This window comes from Cinclus cinclus, chromosome Z (genome assembly GCF_963662255.1).
Source record: "Cinclus cinclus chromosome Z, bCinCin1.1, whole genome shotgun sequence".
Classification (NCBI taxonomy): Eukaryota; Metazoa; Chordata; class Aves; order Passeriformes; family Cinclidae; genus Cinclus; species Cinclus cinclus.
This window is the reverse complement of record NC_085084.1, coordinates 32,508,895-32,527,931: the sequence shown is the minus strand read 5'-3', so window position 1 is coordinate 32,527,931 and position 19,037 is coordinate 32,508,895. Positions and strand designations below refer to the sequence as shown.

General features: G+C 37.0%; 1 protein-coding gene and 1 long non-coding RNA gene across 2 annotated transcripts in view; one reads left to right on the top strand and one right to left on the bottom strand.

Annotated features, from left to right (window-relative positions):
- Positions 1-19,037, top strand: part of LOC134056543 (uncharacterized) — a 50,566-nt gene that overhangs the window by 23,109 nt on the left and 8,420 nt on the right. The gene's annotated exons all lie outside the window — the stretch shown is intronic.
- The window catches only part of PTBP3 (polypyrimidine tract binding protein 3), a 33,140-nt gene that overhangs the window by 7,338 nt on the left and 6,765 nt on the right, over positions 1-19,037 (bottom strand). Inside the window, exons 2-8 of the mRNA XM_062513365.1 lie at positions 16,745-16,816; positions 13,366-13,529; positions 12,365-12,511; positions 9,220-9,384; positions 5,678-5,788; positions 3,370-3,544; positions 240-317 (exon numbers count right to left, since the gene is read on the bottom strand). Coding sequence (XP_062369349.1) covers positions 240-317; positions 3,370-3,544; positions 5,678-5,788; positions 9,220-9,384; positions 12,365-12,511; positions 13,366-13,529; positions 16,745-16,816 — 912 coding nt within the window. The remainder of the gene's footprint in view (positions 1-239; positions 318-3,369; positions 3,545-5,677; positions 5,789-9,219; positions 9,385-12,364; positions 12,512-13,365; positions 13,530-16,744; positions 16,817-19,037) is intronic.

Sequence of the window (19,037 nt, the reverse complement as noted above, 5' to 3'; positions counted from 1 at the left end):
GTCATCTTTAGCATGGCATTTAGATTCTTTGTTTATTGAACAATAAACTACATCAGTACATGTTTTTTTATTACAGAATTTTTTTTTTATTGAGCATATATATAAGAAAGACTTACAATTACTCAAATTAATACTGTGTTCTGATTGCTATACTTTAAAACAAATGGCTCTGAACAGATGAATTCAGATGGGCCACTAGCCATAACTACAAACACCACATGTTTAGAAAACAAACTTACCTGCTCCCTGAGGAAAGCTCAAGGGTGGGGCAAACCCAGGAGGCCCTGTACATGATGTAAAGATGGTATTTTGGGTGGCTGGAAAGAACAGACATATTTTTTAAAGCAGATTTTAAAAGTTCTGAAAACAGAAGAGATTTCATTCAGCAATCAGAATCAGCTACCAGTGCTGCTCTTTCGATTTTAATTGTGACTCTAGATATTTACAAAACTTCAGGGTTAAAACTCCCATTGAAGTCCAAGATTCTATGTTTCACAAAGACAATTTTCAGCCACTTCTGAAGGCAAATACTCTGGTCAGCCTCAACATTCCTCTCTAAAATGAAGTCTGGGCAAAATGTAAAATAGAGAAGTTTGAAAAGGAAAGCACAGCAGCAATTACTATCCATTAATGTCTGTTAGTAGTTAATATTCACATAATGGACATGTATTCTAGAAATTTTTTGCAAGTAAATACAGTCAAAGATGTTTTGCAACGATACAACTCCTGAATACTAAGATCAGTATAAGACAAATACAAACTTCTACAACTAATCTGAAGTTCTGAATTTTACTAGCTGCTGAAACGCATAAAGCGTACATATTATGCTTTTTAAGGAGATGTACTTTCTAAGTTCGTGCAACTTTATAAATAACCACTTCTTTTTATAGTTCCCCTGGAAATCACAAGCATTAACCAGATTTGGAATTGCAACCTATGGGGAGTCCCAGCATTTGGGATAGCTCAGTGATGTCCACATTTGCATGGAGTTAAGTACCCAGGAGAGCATACAAGGCTGTGTTCTAAGCAGTTAGATACAAGCTTGAACTGTGGATTCATTCATTTGTAAGGACACACCAGATATTAATTTTTTAAATGGGGCATGTATAATCAGAAAACACATTCTACAAGCTTGGTAATTTGTCTGTTTTACTACTTGAACCTCCATATCACTGACTGAAGCAAAGCTACTAGCAAATGGTTATTGATAGGGATAATACAATACCAAAAGAAGTACCTATTATGAATTACAAAAAGAAATGGAACAGACACCAGAGATCAAGTATTCATGAATGCTGCATCACACTACACCTCCTCTTATCTGTGGCAACAAAGTGTCTTTCATACAAAAACTGAACCCATTTATCACATCAAAGCAGTAAATACATTCTTGACATTATACTGACAAGTTCTGGCAATATAGTTATTAATCACTTATTCACAGTCCAAGAATGGTAATGGAAACATGAATGAAAAAATAGATCAAGAACTTTTATTCTGCCAAATAAGACCTGCATGTTCCACCCTGATACCAAAATCAGGAATGTAAAAATCGTCAAAATGAGCAAATGCAGAAAGATCTGGAATTCTTTGTTGCTTTCTGTATTTTTTTTTTTTAATTCATTTGCTTCATGGCTATCAGCCTAGCTTTCTAAGCAAGCCAATTCATATATTTCTGCTCACTAGATGCAAGAACCCTTTATATGTAAAATATGCACAAAATCTGTTTGTTTATAGTGCAGTATCTTTTCCACAAAAAGCAAAAGAAAATTAAAGAAAAAAGAGAAGAAAACCAAGTTTCAAGAGCAGTTCAGTTTTGTTATTAAGATAACTTCAAGTCTATAATAAAAACCAGAAGTATTATTCTGATAGTTACCAGCTTTTTCTTATAATTCTATATCAAAACTACATGCACTAGTAGTAAGAGGCAGTGGAAGTACTCACATGATTAGAACATCTTTTCCTCATGTTCTGTAACTGAGCCTCTCAGAGCATGCCAATGGCAATATGTGCATGTTGCCACCACTGACAGAAAGGCTAGGAAGCATGCTTCTCCCTTGTCTACAGCTATTTTTTATAGTGTTTTTAAATATCTGTGCAGCTGCTTCACTGTGAATGCACCACAGACAAATTTTGGTACAGACATCAGACTATTCCTGCACTTCTTACTCTTTCAGAAAAATACAACAAGGCTCCTAGCAATAAGAAGCTTGGAGGAGTAAGGGGGAAGATAGGGAGAAGTGTTCATGTGTTATTCCCCAAAAGCATAGTTATTTCTGCCCTACAAGCAAGTGCAGAAATAAACTACTCTAACTGTACTTTTCCCTTCCACTGACATTTCAAATAGTGCAAGTCTTAATTATAAAGAATACATTAGACATGTAACAGCACATTTCTATAATGCTGCATGGCAAATTCCACCATCCTCCTCTGCCCCAGACTGTAAAGACAGTCGTCCATTACATAAAGATCCAAGGCCTATGGTTAAGGGGAGCAAAATCAAGAAAGTAGTGAGTGCAACTCACTTTCTTATTCTAATCTAAACTTAAGTCAGCTATCCAAAAAATCAAACCAAACCCAGTATTTCCCCCTGCCACAGAAAAGTAAAGGAAAACAGGGAATTATTCTCCCACACTTTTTACTGTGCTAATCAATTGGACAGCACTTAGATACCTATTCAACAGTTAAGACAGTTCTTAGCTGTGTATTATTGCTAATGGTTGTCATTAGAAAGAAAAATAGCTGAAATTGCTCAAATTGTGTTGTGAGCATTTCTCCAGTGTTACTTCAAGCAGACATGCTTCTAAAATTAAAGCAAATTTCGTTAATTTTATATTTTAGAAGATGAGTACAGACATACATAAATAACTAAGATTTTAGATTTTTTTTTAGATTTTTTTAAGATTTTTTTTTAGATTTTTTTTTTTTTAAACTTTAAGATTTTCTTATGGTTTTGTTTCTTGCAGCACTCAATTATCCTAAAATATCAACAAATAAAAGTTAATATCCTTAAAATACTTTATTTCAAGCAGATTTAGTGTCTTGATCCAGTGTCAATTTGTGATGACTTCCATTCTGATATGTAATATTTACTATATAACCTATACCAATAATACAATTTCACAGCATTTTAGTAGTATTTTGTAGCTTTTTCACAACACTTTAAATTTGCCCACCAATGTTCCTCATATATTGTTTCAGATATTAATTTACCGTGACTTGGACTTCATGTTCTCCATACAACCTTTACTAGACATAACAAATATGTGTGCAAAATGTACCCTTCTATGAACCTGATATGAAGCCAGAACATAAATGCGATGTAATTATCTCATTGTGTATTTAACACTAGAAGTGAAGGTTTCTTACCAACGGGAGTAGATAAAGATGTCTCAAATGTTTGTTGGCCATCACCAAAAGGAAGGTCAATGCGAGTGAAATCCCTACTTTTGTCATTGTTGTACTTCACTGTGAGGTTAGTTAACTTGGAGAAATCAATACGCAGAGTACAGCATCCAATGTAGATACTACAGCCATCCAGAAACTGAAGAAAAATAATTACATTTTCAGAGATAAAACACGTCACGGCCACTACTATAAGTTTATATTATTATTGCAGCCTTTCAGTACTTGAAGGTAAGATCAGGACGGATCTTTTAGTAGGGCAGGTTGGTCATAAGAAAAGGGGTAATGGTTTTAAACTGGGAGAGTTGATGTTGATTAGCTATATGGAAGAAATTTTTTACAGTGACTGTAATGAAACATTGGCAGAGGCTGCCCTGAGAGGAGGCTAATGCCCATTGCACTGGGCTCTGAGCAACCTGATCTAGTTGAAGTGACCCTGCTCACCCCAGGGGATTGGACTGGATGACCTCTATAGGTTGCTTCCAATCCAAACCATTCCACCATTATACAGTTTTCACTTCGAAATTGTATCCAGAGAGTAATTCACCTTCTGGTATTAAGCCCTCATTTTAAATACAAAGTAGACAATTATGCTGCCACTATCCTTACCTAAACAACCTATGTAGAATTCTAGTGTAGTTCAGTAGTTAGCATTATATAACCTTGTGCCAATTGGACAAAACAACTTTAAGCATGACTTGACTTCCTATGTTTCTAATCTTTCCCACTCAACACATAGTATCAAATGGTAATAGGAACAATAATTTGGAAATTTTAACTGCATGAGCTGACCCTTACATGAGGAACTCTAATGAAGCAATCTGAAGCACAAGTCCTGTGAGGAGTGCTGGAGGGAGCTGCGGCTGTCTGCCCTGAAGTAAAGGAGGCTGGGGAGACACCTTATTGCCCTCTATAATTGCCTGAAAGGAAGCTGTAGCAACATAGGGGTCAGTCTCTTCTCCCATGTAACAAATGACATGACAAGAGGAAATGGGCTCATGTTCTGCAAGGGGAGTTTAGACTGCATATTAAGAAAAACTTCTACATCAAAAGGTTATCAGAGGTTGAACCAGCCAAGGGGTGAAGTCAACATCCCTGAAGGTATTTAAAAGATGTGCAGATGTTGTGCTTTAGGACATGGCTTAGAAGTGAACTTTGCAGCATTAGGTTTATCATTGGATTCAATGACCTTAAGGGTCTTTTCCAATATAAGCCCCCAGACTTGGGCATGACTTCAAGTTAAACAACAGAAGAGACAGATCCAGTGCCCAAGAAAACCCAGAAATGGTGCATAATTGTTGTTGGTAATGCATACTGCAGCAAACAGGCACATATCTGCTGACTTGACCATTGTTCTAGAAAGGTCTCCAGCCTGCCTCTCTGGGACTTCAATCACAGGTTTCTTGCAAAGATTGCTGAGGCTTTTCTATACATCTGATTATTTATTACCTCCTGCTCCCTTTATATGAGAACTAAAGATGACCTGGATGGAGGGGAAGAGACCTGCTCAGCAGTTTCACTGACAACACAAAGTGGGAGGAGTGGCTGATAGCCCAGAGGGCTGTGCAGCCCTTCAGAAGGACCTCAACAGCCTGGAGAGATGGGCAGAGAGGAACCTCCTGAAATTCAGCAAAGGCAAATGCAGAGCGCAGACTGGGACCTGACCTGCTGGAAAGCAGCTCTGTGGAGAAGGAGCTGGGGATTCTGGTGGACAACAAGATGCCTGTGAGCCACCAATCTGTCCTTGTGGCCAAGAAGGCCATGGCATCCTGGGGTACATTATAAAGAGCAGTGCCAGCAGGTCAAGGGAAGCAATCCTGCCCCTCTACTCAGCACTGGTCAGGCCACATTTGGAGTGCTGTGTTCAGCTGTGGGCCCCTCAGCCTAAAAGAGACATGGAGCTCTTGGAATGGGTGCAGTGTAGACCTATGAAGATGATTAAGCAATTGGAGCATCTCTTTCAGAAAAAGCTGAGGGAGTTGGGCCTGTTCAGCCTCAAGAAAACTGAGAGGGAATATTATCAATGATTTTCATTTTGATAAACTCATGCAGGCCCTGCAGTATATGCTATACATTTGTTTGCACTTGATAGGGTGCTGTCCTCTTAATTAAAGAGAGATGTCAAAGTTATTAATATACAACAGGAGTGTTAGAATGATGAGAAATCACAAAGTTAACAGTCAAAATATTCCTAATGGTTCATCTGTCCCTAAGCAGGGAAAAACCATGATCAAACAAACAAACAAAATCAAGCTGAAGGTACTATACTTACCATTTTGGCATAATATGCACTTATTCCATCAGCATATTGGAGCAGAGCTTGAAATTGATTGTTCTTATGGAACATGACAATCTTCAAAACAAAGCCATATTTAGAGAAAATCTGTTAGGGAAAAAAACATGGGCTTTAAGAAGCAGTGAATAATTCATGCACAGTGAAAACTAGCATTTAATATTACAAATAAATTTCTGAAAAATATTTCTATTGTGAGAGCTGAATAAAAATTACGTGAACTCAGGATTTCATTTCAGGTAAAAAAAGATTAAAGAAATGCTGCAAAGGATGGGAAAACAAGATAAAATTTCCTTAAAGAATTAGCAATGGCTAATCAACTAATAAAAGGGAAGGACAATCCAAACAGGTATTTGTCCAGTGTCTGCAGATAAATTGTGGATAATAAAGTTGAGGTTTGAGAAATGGATTTCACAAGTCATAGAATCACAGAACCTGCTGAAAGGGATCCAAATGAATCATCAGTTGAGTCCAGCTCCCAGCTCTGCACAGAACACCCAAGAGTCACACCATGTGCCTGAGAGCATTGTCCAAATGCTTCTGGAACTCTGTAATGCTTGGTGCTGTGATAATTTCTCTGGAGAGCCTGTTCCAGAGCCCAACAGCCTCTGGGTGAAAAACCTTTTCCAATCCAACTTAAATACTCCCAACTCAGCTTCATGCCATTTCCTCAAGTCCTGTCACTGGTCACAACACTGAAGAGATCAGTACCTGCTGCTCCCACTTCCTCTCTAAGAAGTTATAACTGCAGTGATGTCTCCCCTCAGTCTCCTCCAGGCTGAACAGACCAGGTGTCCTCAGCCACTTTCCGTAAGGCTTCCTCTCCACATCTTGTTCGCTGCTGACTCATATATTCAACTTGCCATTGACCAGCATGTGCAGGTCCCTTTTCACAGCACTGCTCTCTAGCCTCTTGTTCTCTAGCTTACACACATTCCCCTTCCCTTCCAACTTTAAAGCTCTGTCAAAAAGCCCCACTAGCTCCTACAGTAGAACTCTTTTTCCCTCTGAGTGAAAAAGGTGCATCACATAGGTGTCAGTGGAACAGGTGTTGAAAAGATTATCCCAGGGTCAAAACCCCCAAAATTTATTCAAGTACACCATGGAGCAACCTGTTGACCTGATGAATCTGTCTATTTCTATCAATATTATTCCTTGTTACTGAAAGTCAGTTGAGATGGGAACTGCAAACTGTATTTCATGTTATCCATCTTTATTAGACAAATTCTGCAAATCTGTTGAACAAAAATACAACTTAAATAGTTGATATACTTATTAAGACCAACTGCTTAAACTGGAAAACAAGGAGGAAAGAAGCAAGACAAAGACCTAGATTTGAACTTACCCCTACACTTTATAATCAAATGCCAACATAAGCAAACATAAGCACTGTAGAAATATTTTTCAAAGTTGAATTTAAATATATATACATTCAAAATGAGAGTGCATTACATTAAAGTGTCTATAAAAAAGCAAAGCCACAAAGAGTGAGGACAAAATTAAAGCCAGGACATATGCAGGTGCAGAAAAAAATCCAAATTAATAGTCAAAGAGGAAAGGTGAGTTTGAGAAATACTATTAGTTTTCAAACAAACTGTTAGAATCAATGGAAAGTCAGGAAAGCAGAAATCCCTGAGAAACATTAAACCTGCAATGGCAAGAAAGGCCACAGGTAACTGTAAGCATCTCTTGCCAGTCTCTTAGGCCTAGAGTCAACAATATAAGACTAATGTCCCAACAGTTTGTACCCAGGTTTTCCATCTCTCAGAAACAAGATTTTAATGCTGCAATCATAATTTAGTTATGTAAAACTGAACAGAAACTTTTTCACATCAATTTAAAGTTAGTTTTTGAGCTCCTGTTCATAAAGCACTTTCTCTTAAGAAATGCTTGAATACAGCTTCTCAATATAGGCTTTTCCATGTTCATCCAGAAAAATTAATAGACCTTTTTCAGGTCATGAAATTTAATGTACTCCTTCCTGATTGATTTTAAACCAAAACACACTGTATATAACAATTTTTTTCTTCAAAGATAACACTTAATTTTCAGCTTACGATAAATATTTTAGGGTGAACTGTGATTTAAAAAAGTTAATTTCTTGACAAGCAAGACAACTTACAAAACACAATCCAGATATGGGATGACAGCTTGCCCACTAGTGTTCCATAAAATGCTATACTTGTCAGTGAAAATACTCATTTCCACTAACTTTACCACACAAAGCTAGACTGTAGCTATTGGGCACAAAGTGCTGCTTTAATTAGAGGAGATGGTCCCCTATGAAGAACTCCAAATAAGATCCCTTATCAAATACTGCTAAATTTTAAAGACGTATTGGAAAAGTAGTTGAGTGAGAGCAATTCAAATACTGAAAATATAACTGTGCTGCACTGAAGTAGACTAAAATCAAACAGAAGTAAATAAATATAAATTTCCTCCTTGCTGCTGCATTCTTAGAACTAGTACAACTCCCATAACCACAGGAGCTGGTACCGAGGTTTTTCTGAATGTAATATTAATCCTAAGCAGCTGACACAGTATTTGCACAGCTTCAGTAATGAATGAGCAACATTCAAAGTCACATACAAAGGTTTACATCAGTCAAATTGCTACATCCAAGTGACAACTAACATGCACACTAGTTAATCAGTGTCATGATGAGGAGATACAGAGAAACATAAAATTTTAAGAGGTAACAGGAAAAACAGTTTATTGCTAAAAATTATTGTTTGAGACCTTTGCAGAGCAGGAGAAGAATCTTCCAGGACTGCAGGTTCCTACAGAATCATCCCAGTTATTCTAAACTGTACTATTTAAGAAACTCAAATGTGGGGCATGGTTTTTACTGCATTAATTGCTACTAATTACAAAAGCTTCAAGTATTAAAAACCTTGCAGTCTTTGTAAAGTATCAACAAATCCTTTGGATGCAAAGTCTCAAAGTTATAATTTCTAAACTCAGAGCTTTCAACAGCATAGCCCAGACACCAAGCAAGTTACAGTAATGTCTTCCATAACTATAGCATACCATTATGCTAAGTTTTCAGAGGTAGCCAAATGCCATTCCAAAGATGAACAACCAAAAACATTTGTCCAAGAAATTTGCATACTACATCACTTACACGGGGGTATAAAACTTAATATAAAACCCCAAATATAAAGCAAACTACAAAGTTATTCAGCAGAAAGAGTGCTAAAATATAGATTCACAAGTCCATAAAATTCCATGTTTCACTAGCTGATCATGAAAGCAGAACTGATAGTTCAAGTTTGTTGCTGCTTTCACAGCAAAGAACTAAATGAGACAACATGAAAATCTGAGCACTCAAGTCCTGTTTACTTGAATTTCACTTACATAGAACTATTTCAAACCTAGATCCCCAAATACAGGAAATTATTTTAAAGAGACAGTCCTCACTCAGAAAATTCAGGAAACACAGGTACTTTAAAAATACATTAATGAATTTACAGTAACAACATTGGAACAGATTGTGACTGTTTTTAAGCAATCTTCATTACCTGATGCAGCATGTCTAAAGTGACAGGGTAAAAAACATTTTCAACAATCATTCGAAGAACAGAACCATGACTTGGAAGGACCCCACCTTCAGCAGCAAGAGCATTTGTAACACCCGGGTTTCCATGCTGCACACCATTCACACCTTGCAGTGCAGCTTGGGGTCTCTGAAATTAAGTCATAGCAAAGAGCGCAGTTATTTTATATACAGATTATTCATACTGTAACAAAGTTCTCCTAAATGAAAAGGACATAAAACATAACTTTAAAAAGCCATATTTCCTTCATATTATTGATTCAAATCCCACATTAATAAATAAATCCTAGCTCTCATTTTCCACGCTCCTCCCTTACAATTAGTCAGTGCAATTCACAGAATTACAAAAATTTTTTCTGCTAAACTGCTACTACTTTATAATGTCCTATAGACATGATTTTTCTTGGACTCAGTAAACTATTGTAATTCTAGACATTTTTCCAGCAAAATTATTGATGACAATATTTATGAAAATATTATAATATTGTGACAGACTAACAACCACTCAGCATACCAAAAATATTTGCTCTACTTTACTAGGATTTCATTCTCTTTAGGAACTAAGATTTGGTGGGGAGAAGCTTAAAGGTACACACCCTACTCTTCCTTCAGAGCAGAGCCATCAACCACAAAAAATAGGTTCATATCTCACTCCTCAAATGAGACTTCCGTGATTACACAAGTCCCTTCATTTGTTTTTCATGGGCTTTCCCCAGAAAGGTCTTCCTACCTCCTGTGAGTAGCAGCACCATGAAGAGATGTTCCTTTGCAAATACAGTATTGTGACCTGAAATCATGTCTCAGCCACACTATTTCTTTGGAAAACAGATTAAACAGGGCACATGGCACATGTTACCAAGTTTCAGAAAAAAAAAACTGTGCAAAATAATCTGTACTTCAGGGCTCAGCCTAAGGACTAGGACAGCTGCTCTACTAGGGTCTCTTTAAAATTTAGATAAAACTCAAATGTAAGTGCCAAACAGCTTATTTTTAATAGAAGACAATGCTGTTACACAAGAAAGCAAGTGCCAAATGCCAAGTTAAAAATGCTCAGAGACCCGAGAAGTCTTATTTGCAAATATACATATACTTTCCTTGAGGCTGTTAGGCAAACGACATCCTTAAAACAAAAATCTTGTTATTTATTTGGTTTTGCAGACAACAAACCAACCCAGTAATCTTAGATGGGGAAAGAGACAAATAATATTTACCAGATTGACAAGCTTACAAGACTTCAGTGACTTTTGTGTCAGCACAAATGAATGATTTATGCCCAAATCACTATGGTCAACATGCTTACAGAGAAAAAAAAATCTCAATATACACTTCAACAGTATATAACTTATGTATCTAAATGGGAGGTCAACTGAAATTCATCCAGGAATCCAAAATCCAGTATTAGCCCCTAGGGTACTCTGCCATTGACTGGACCCCAGCTTTATGCCACTGGTCACAACCATTTTAGCCTTTCAAATCACGTCACAGTTCACTTAACTAGACTGCATTAATCAGTTCATTAATTGGGATGTTATGGGAAACAACACCGAAAGCCTTGCCAAAGTCAAGATAAACAATATCCTCTTGTCTCATCCTCCAATCCAGTCACCTCACAATAAAAGGCCATCACATTGGTCAGGCATAACGACCTTTTAAAAAGCGATGCTTGACTATGACTAACCATTTTCTTCTCCTTAGAATGTCTGGAGACAGTTTCCAGAATGAGTTGCTCCATTCTTTACCCAGGGACCAAAGTAAGGCTGATCAAGCAGTGATTGCCCGGATCTTTCTTTTGATCTTCCTTGTTGTCCTTCCTCAAAATAGGAGAAGGGAAGGATTTTCTTTTCTCTAGTCCTCAACTGCCACAACATTTTCAAGATAATATGGTGGCATTGTAATGATACCAATCTGCTCCCTCAGCATTCAGAAGTGTATCTTACTAGGGCCATAAACTTTTTTGTTTATCTAATTAGTTTAAATGCTCTCTAATGTGATTCTTCTCTACTTCATCAAGACTTTTCACTGTTCTCATGTGCTTGGCAATAACAAGGGCAAGTCTTAACCATGAAAGGCTGCTGAGAAGGCTCTCAGTAAATCAGCCTTTTCCATCTTCTTTGTCCCTGCCCCATTCAGCAGCAGGCCTAAGTATTTTTTTTTTTAAAGAAATCTCATTTCTACTGCTGATACACTTCAGGGAACCAAACTTGCTGCTTTTTACATCTCTCATCAGAGACAACTCCACGTGGCCTTTGACTTTCCTAACCATATCCCTGTACGTTCAGATAATGCTCTATAATCTTCCCTCACCAACTGTTCATTATTCCAACTTTTCTGTGCCCAGTCAGGAGTATCTTGTTCATACAAGCAGTCCTCCTGGCACCTTCACTTGATTTCATGGTCCTCATGATGAACTACTTTTGAACTTGAGCTCCTCCACAATAATTTTACAGATATTGAGAAGTTCCTATCTGTAGGAAATTATTGAAATTACATATATATACACACACACACATATATATATACACATATATCAGAATTTGTCTACTCGTATAGTGAAGAGTAGCCTGTTTATTTACTAGTGTTGTGGTTTAACCCTGATATGCAGCAAAGTGCCACACAACTACTCAGTCACTTTCCCTTAGCACAATGGGAGAGAGAATTGGAAGAGTGGAAGTGAGAAAACTCACTTTCAGTTACATAGGTTCAGTTACAGACTGCTGAACAGACAAAGCAATAGATACATGTGCAATTAAGGCAAAACAAAGTGTTTAAACACTTCCCCCATAGGCAGAGAAGTGCTTAAATATTTCCAAGAAAGTCAGAACTTCACTGAGCATAACAATTACTTGGAAAGAAAGAGGCCGCAACTCTGAACATCCCACCTTCATCATCCTTCCCCCAGCTTTCAATGTTGAGCCCAACATCATATGGTGTGGGACATCCCTTGGGTCAGTTGTGATCAACTGTCCTAGTTGAGACCCTTTCCATCTTCTTGTGCACTCTCACTGGCAGGGCAACGTGAGAAGCAGAAAAGGCCTTAATACTTTCTGTATTAACACGTGCATTCACAACCCATGCAATTATATCCTGTTAAATGGAAATATTGTACTTACAGCCTGATTACGTTGATTGTCAGTCCTAAGTTCCTTGTAATTGGAATACTGAATATAAACTGGCTGATTGTGGAGGAAAGGTGGAGCAAGTCTGTAAGAGTTCACCATAGAAACAGCAGCATCTATGGAAGCCATTTCCAAAAATGCCTGCAACCAATACAGACCTGATTTCAATGCTGTTTTTGTTTACAAGAGAGAAAAAAGTATAATTTTTTCCCAATTCCTCTCCCACTAGAAAAAGATTATGTGAAAGTACAATACTGATCTACTCAGCATTAGAATGCATTTGTGTGCACGTTTATGGGGCTATTTTATTCAATATGTGCATTTTCTTAGAAATTTTTACATTTTAAGTACACTATGTCATTTAAGAAGAGGCAGAATAAGTGTGACATGTGGGAAGCAATGATGCTAAAAGTACCACACTGCTAATCAATTTGTTAAATTCCTGAAACCAAGCACTATTACCTAGATAGCTGATATGGATACTGATTGAAAAAGCTGGAACAGAACATTAAACATCCATCACTTTGTGCATTTTATTAATCCAGCTCAGTGCTCAAGAAATTTTTTTTAATGAATGCTTGTTTTTAGGATTTCTGTGTTTCTTCATGACACAAACTACTCTGTCACATCTAATAGGATTAAACAGATGTCAAAAAATTAACATGCATGTTAGTAACTTAAGCAGGCAGGCTCTTTGAAGACATGTCATCAATACTGACAGTGTAGTTCTTAATAATCTATATGTTCTCATAAAGTAGATACAATGTTTAGCAATATTATCAACAAATACCTAGTTCATTATTTAATCCAAAAGCATACTAAAAACTTAAATTTCAAAACATCCTTTCATATTTAAAAATATTAAAATCTTCCACTATCAATGAAATATTTAGACATTGTTGCAATCATTTCACTGAAGCATAAGATCAAAATTATCATAACATGAAACCACATCTTCAGTCTTACTCATTATTGAAACATTGAAAACAACATACCTGACCTTTTCCTCTTAGCATCAAGAGATTGGTTACTTTGCCAAAAGGGAGACCTAAAGAAATAACTTCTGCTCCAGTAGCATCATTTGGAATTTGACGAATATGAAGGACACGTGAAGGGGGACATGTCAATCTGTTTCTTTTACTTTTTTTCTTCTGGTTATCTGAAATATTTTAGGGAGGTAAACAGACAAGTAAACAAGACAAACCCATTGCACAGTGTATACAGCAAAACCTAAAGGAGAGAAATGACCGCACTTACATTGATTTAGATATAGTTCTTTGAACCCTAAGAAAGGATATTTCATATCTAACAAAGGGACAGTATAAGAAGACATCATCAGCTATTCCAAATCTTGATAGCAAGGGGAAGGTGAAGCATGTTTGGCTTTCCTTTGCATTTGTTTATTTTCTGGAGATTTGGTTTTGGTTTACTGTTGTTTTGGTTTTTTTTAATGAGAGTCCAGTAACTTCTTCCCAAATGTCTACATAAAATACTTACAAAATGTTAGTTGAACAGAAGAGGGGAAAACTTTAATTGAGAGGCAATACATTAATTTTTCTTTTAGCACCAACTTATCTTTCTGTGACTGAGTTACTAACTCAAGGTTTGGGGATTGTTTTTACTTTATTATAGAAAGCCTGCTATTCCAAATGATTTTAAGTTTCATAGTCTTTGAAAAAGATTGCATGAAATCCATACAGACTCCTAAATCTACCACTTTGAGACACTGCCAGAAATGGGGATTTTTTGAACATATACCTATTTGGATCCTGTAAGTGAAAGATTTGGATTGGTAAGTGACCAATGACTAGATTTCAAGAACATTACTCAGTTTCCTTGAGAGCACTTTTAAGCAGAGCACCACATCTGGAACAAGCATATTGTTCTAGAAGCAGTTACAATGGAGGCAAGAGACATACTCTGAATACCTAACTTGTTGCATTTAGCCTTCCAAGGAGAAACAGAGAAGATGGGGAAGATATTTCTGTATAAGCTGTATAAGAAATTTCAGATTTTGCCATAGGTTTTGCATACAATCTAAGGCTGAGAACTGATTCACACAAGTCATTCTGCATAAGGACATTTACAGAGGGCCTTTTCATTAGTGGAAGCCTGTAAAATTTCAAACTGGATGATCAAAGCCCCAGCTATACCACTTTTAACAATTCTTCCACCTGCAAAACTGAAAAGTCTGTTATGTGCTGATTTTTCCATCAAGAAACTTCATGTGTTCTGTATGCATCCTGAAAAATGTGAACTTTAGGACAAACATGACCATATTAAACAGATACTGGTATCAAGCCATAAGAGGACATATTACTAAACTCTAACAAACAATTTTGTTGCTTTTCAGGTTCAAAATGGACAAGATGTCCCTGACTTAGACAAAGTCAAGGAATGCTTGGCTAACGAAAGCAGGAAATGAAGCCTAGGATGAATTTTGCCCTTAGTTCAATATGAGAGACTCCTGCAGAAGCAGTATCTTCTGGGTTCTGACACATTATTAGAGGTGACAAAACGGAGCTAAGTAGCAAACTACTGTAGTTCTTCTCCTGCAAAACTTAAGCTAGGTTACTAAATCGGCAATAAACGCTAGCACAGCTCAAATATAAAATCTTCCAGTTTTTTTAACCATGCTTCTTTCTCCATCTGTGGTTTGATAATTTTGATGCAGTGATAACCATCTGTATCTTCCAGCATGTAAATTTCAAAATTGATTCAAAAATTATTTAAATCATGCCAAAGGTGATAATTTTTCTGAATTGTACACTCAATTGAGTAAAAGTAAAAAATGCTTTCAGACAGACCAAAAGAAGCCTTAAGAACAAAGTAAAAATTGGTTCCTGATGTACAGAGGGAAGCTCATTACAGTTGCAATTCATGACTGGTACAAATGTCTTCCCTCAGAGAGGTACGCATTTTAGATACGTGACCCATCAGGCCCCAAAACCCCAAACAACAAAAAAATAAGTGCTGCAGCTGAAACAGCTGTATTAGGTAAAAACACACATTTAAATAGCGATTATATTTAATTTTATATTTATATGAGCATTAATGAGTGTGCCTACTAATAGATCCCAAAAACTTCTTGTCTTGGGGTGACTTTATGATGCTTGTGTCCCCAACTGTCTGTGCTGTTGGTGTTGAATATTGAGTTCAGCAGCTTTAAGGTTGGTTCCAGGAGTGAAAGGAGAGAGAAGAGGTGCAGAGTTTGTTATCAGAGACTGCACTTTCTCCCACACATCCTTCACACAGACTGTTGTCATCTGCAGTGGACAGGAGGAGAGAGAGAGCACTCCTTTGCTTTTGGTTGTTTTTTTCTAGCTAGCTGAGGCAAAGTTTCCCGGATTGTGGATTTTCTTCCCTTTTTCTTGGAATTATTCAAACCTGCTCTGGACTGAAAACCCATAAGAGCACTGGGAGCTCACACCTGTGTCCCACCAGGCCTGGCCTGGGTTGTGGCATTTCCTAGCTCTGGAGGGACTGAGAACAGCCTGAGTGAGCTGGGCTGCAACCCACAGAAGGGACTCTGCTGAATTTGTCATCTCTTCAAAGGGGCAAGAGGTTTTGCTGTTTAGTATTGTTCATTTTTGTGTAGGGGTGTGCTTTGCCTGGTAAATAAACAGGTTTTTTTTCCACTTCTCTCTGAGGAAATATTTTTCCCTGAACCAGCTGGAGCAGGGACTGCTGGAATCTGTGTCCTAGAGGGACCCCATTCAGAGGCTTCCTCTCAAATTTGCCCTCAACCAGGACACCTCTATCATTTAGGCATCTTAGATACCACTATGAAGGGTCAGTCATTGCTTTTTTAAGTAATAATATGTATTTAAGACATTATATTGCTGAGCTATTAGCTAATGCTATTTCAAGCCAAGCAGAAACATTTGGACATCACATTGAACTGATTAGCAGAAGTATAAACAACCTGACATGTGCAAGTCAAAGAAATCAAAACCAAAAATCTTCAGGTTAGCTGCTCACACTCCTCCTTCTTCCTTACTGAAAATACAGGAAGTCTTAGATACTTACCAAAAGGTGATCTGCTCTGTCCTTTGCCCTGATATAAAAGAAACTATTTGGAAACCACTGCTGACAGGCAATTGTCTATGTCATGATTTAGTTAATTTATTTGACAAAGTTAATTTGTACAACCATTGGTCATTTACACTCCATGTACACCTAATGCTGGAAGTAATAATAAAAGCAGTACCAGCTTTCTCTCACTTTCAACTTCTTGTCCAATCTAAAACTACAAGTAAACATATACACTTACTGCATCTTCCTCAAGACATGCACAAAATAACCAATGAGAAAAAAACAAGACAGAGAAAGAAAAGGTGAAGAACTTTGATTTTATTTTTTTTTAATGTATACCTGTTGCTGGAGTAGATTTGCTCATGGTAAAAGGTCTGTTACTAACACCAGAAGAAGCTTGTGAGGGCCACACTAAGGAATAAAAAACAAGATTACTAGTAAAAGTTATTACAGAGAAAGCTCAATATAAAAGCTTTACTTATTCTCTCAGTAATATCCCCTTCCTATACACATTACCCACAACTGCCAGGAACTTATTTTTCAGGGGAAAAAAATGCTAACAACATAGATTTTTACTGTGTCTCAAGAATTTAGCAAATTCAGCTGTATTACACTTAATATTTAAATATATCCCACTACAGTTCACTTTTTAAAAGACCAAGAGTAACAAATGCTTAAGAAAATAAACACTTATACAAATGACTTACCATCAAATTCTTAGGACAAAGATCAAAGTACTTGCTTTACTAGTATTAACAATTTGAGGCTAACTACTGACAGCGAAGAGTTTGAGTACTACAGATACTTCATTCAAAAATCAGCATCTAGCTCCAGTTACACCCGTTTACTTATTAAAACTTCTGTAATATTCCAGACAAGCATCATCTTCAAAATGCTGAAAAGAAACGAAGTACCACAACACCTCTAAAAGGCTGTTAAGTTTCCTGAAACTTTCACCACACTCTTCCATAAAAATATTTTAATGAAAAATAGAGACCAAGGGAGTGATTGTACAAGATGGGATAAGTTGATCCAAACAGCTTCTCATCACTTTGGTGGAAAGAGAACTTCCCATTGCCCTTGGTCCAATATTCCCACATACGCATGAACTGTTTATTTTGCACGAAGTCCAGTGCCAAAGAGTCTTCCTATGAGATTAATCAATTCTCCAGCCTGCCAGCATTCTAAAATGAGTTAGTTATTCAGTTGAAAGAGAGGTTGAGAAGTGGCAGGATCCATTGCAAAGAAAGATGTAAGGATAAGCTATCATGCTGGCTTGTACTGGCTGCAAAAACATTGCTCAGAGTATTGGTTTACATAGGGTCTGTAAAGGAGCAATTAGGTTCTCTTCATCCTTGTTAATCATGTGTTCCTGCTGCTTACCTAGTGTGTGAAAGTCATTCACAACAGAAGACTGTGACTAGGCCAGGGCACTTAAAAACCCTTTCAGGCAAATTTAGCTGTTCATGAAAGAGCACAGGTGTTAGTGTGGGATGGAAGAAAACATGAATGTGTTCATTCCTCTCCAGCAACAGCGGAGACTTATTTTTAACCATAAAACTGCATCTTAAAATTATATTTAAAAACAACATCTAATTGTGACAAACAGCAAAATCATTTTTACATTAAGAGAACTAAAAACTATAAACCCTGTATTTAAAAGAAATATCAGTTTAATGGTTACTAGATGTCATGCGTATCATACTGTACTTGCACAGATACTAGAACATAATTAACATGCAATACTCATAATTTTCACCTATTAGCAGTACATTGGGTATACCAGCACTCAGGTATTGCACCAAAAGAGCATATTTTGATTGTAAAATGCATATCATGCTAATTAAACAAAGGCTGTATGCATAGATGCAGTAGCAAGTATTAATGATGGTCCCTTATTACACCATACCTTCCTTTTATCTACTGGAGGGCTAGAAGAAAAAGCACTATTGATGCAATTCCTGGTGTGGAGGCTCTAATTTGATTTTTAACTTACAATTTATTCAACAGAAGAAATTTCTGCATATTTCCAGAAGGCTGTGAAAAAATGTGGTGTATTACCACATCCAACATGTATTCTTTCAATTTCATACTTAATTTTATATATACTGGTATTAAAAAACCATGCCTCAGACATTTTCAGAAGACAATCTTCCAACCTCTTCTACTTTTAGCACACACAAAGAAACACAATTCAGATGGCTGCAGTGGCCTGTGTTACAATTCTCTGTGTAACTGGCCTGCATCCATAAAATTGAAGCTATAGCTCACTACAGCACACAATGAACTGCTAGTCCAGGATGGTGGACTAAACCAGCATCAACAGGAGAAAAATTATACCAAAATTACAACCTTCATCCATGACATGTGCCTGTACTTAAAACTAACACATCACTCAGTCACTATATCTTAAGACAGTTCCCTAGCTTTTGCTACTTCAATGACAACCATTAACCCACTGCAACAGCCCAAACACAAAGGAACTCTTTAAACCCCAAGCTCATCACCTATGCAATTGTTTTACTTGGTTTAAATAAAAGATCAACAAAGCTTTGGGCTTCTTACAATACTGGGACCCATCATAATTTCAAATGCGTAACTGTCTTCATAACTTCAGCCTGATACAAGGATT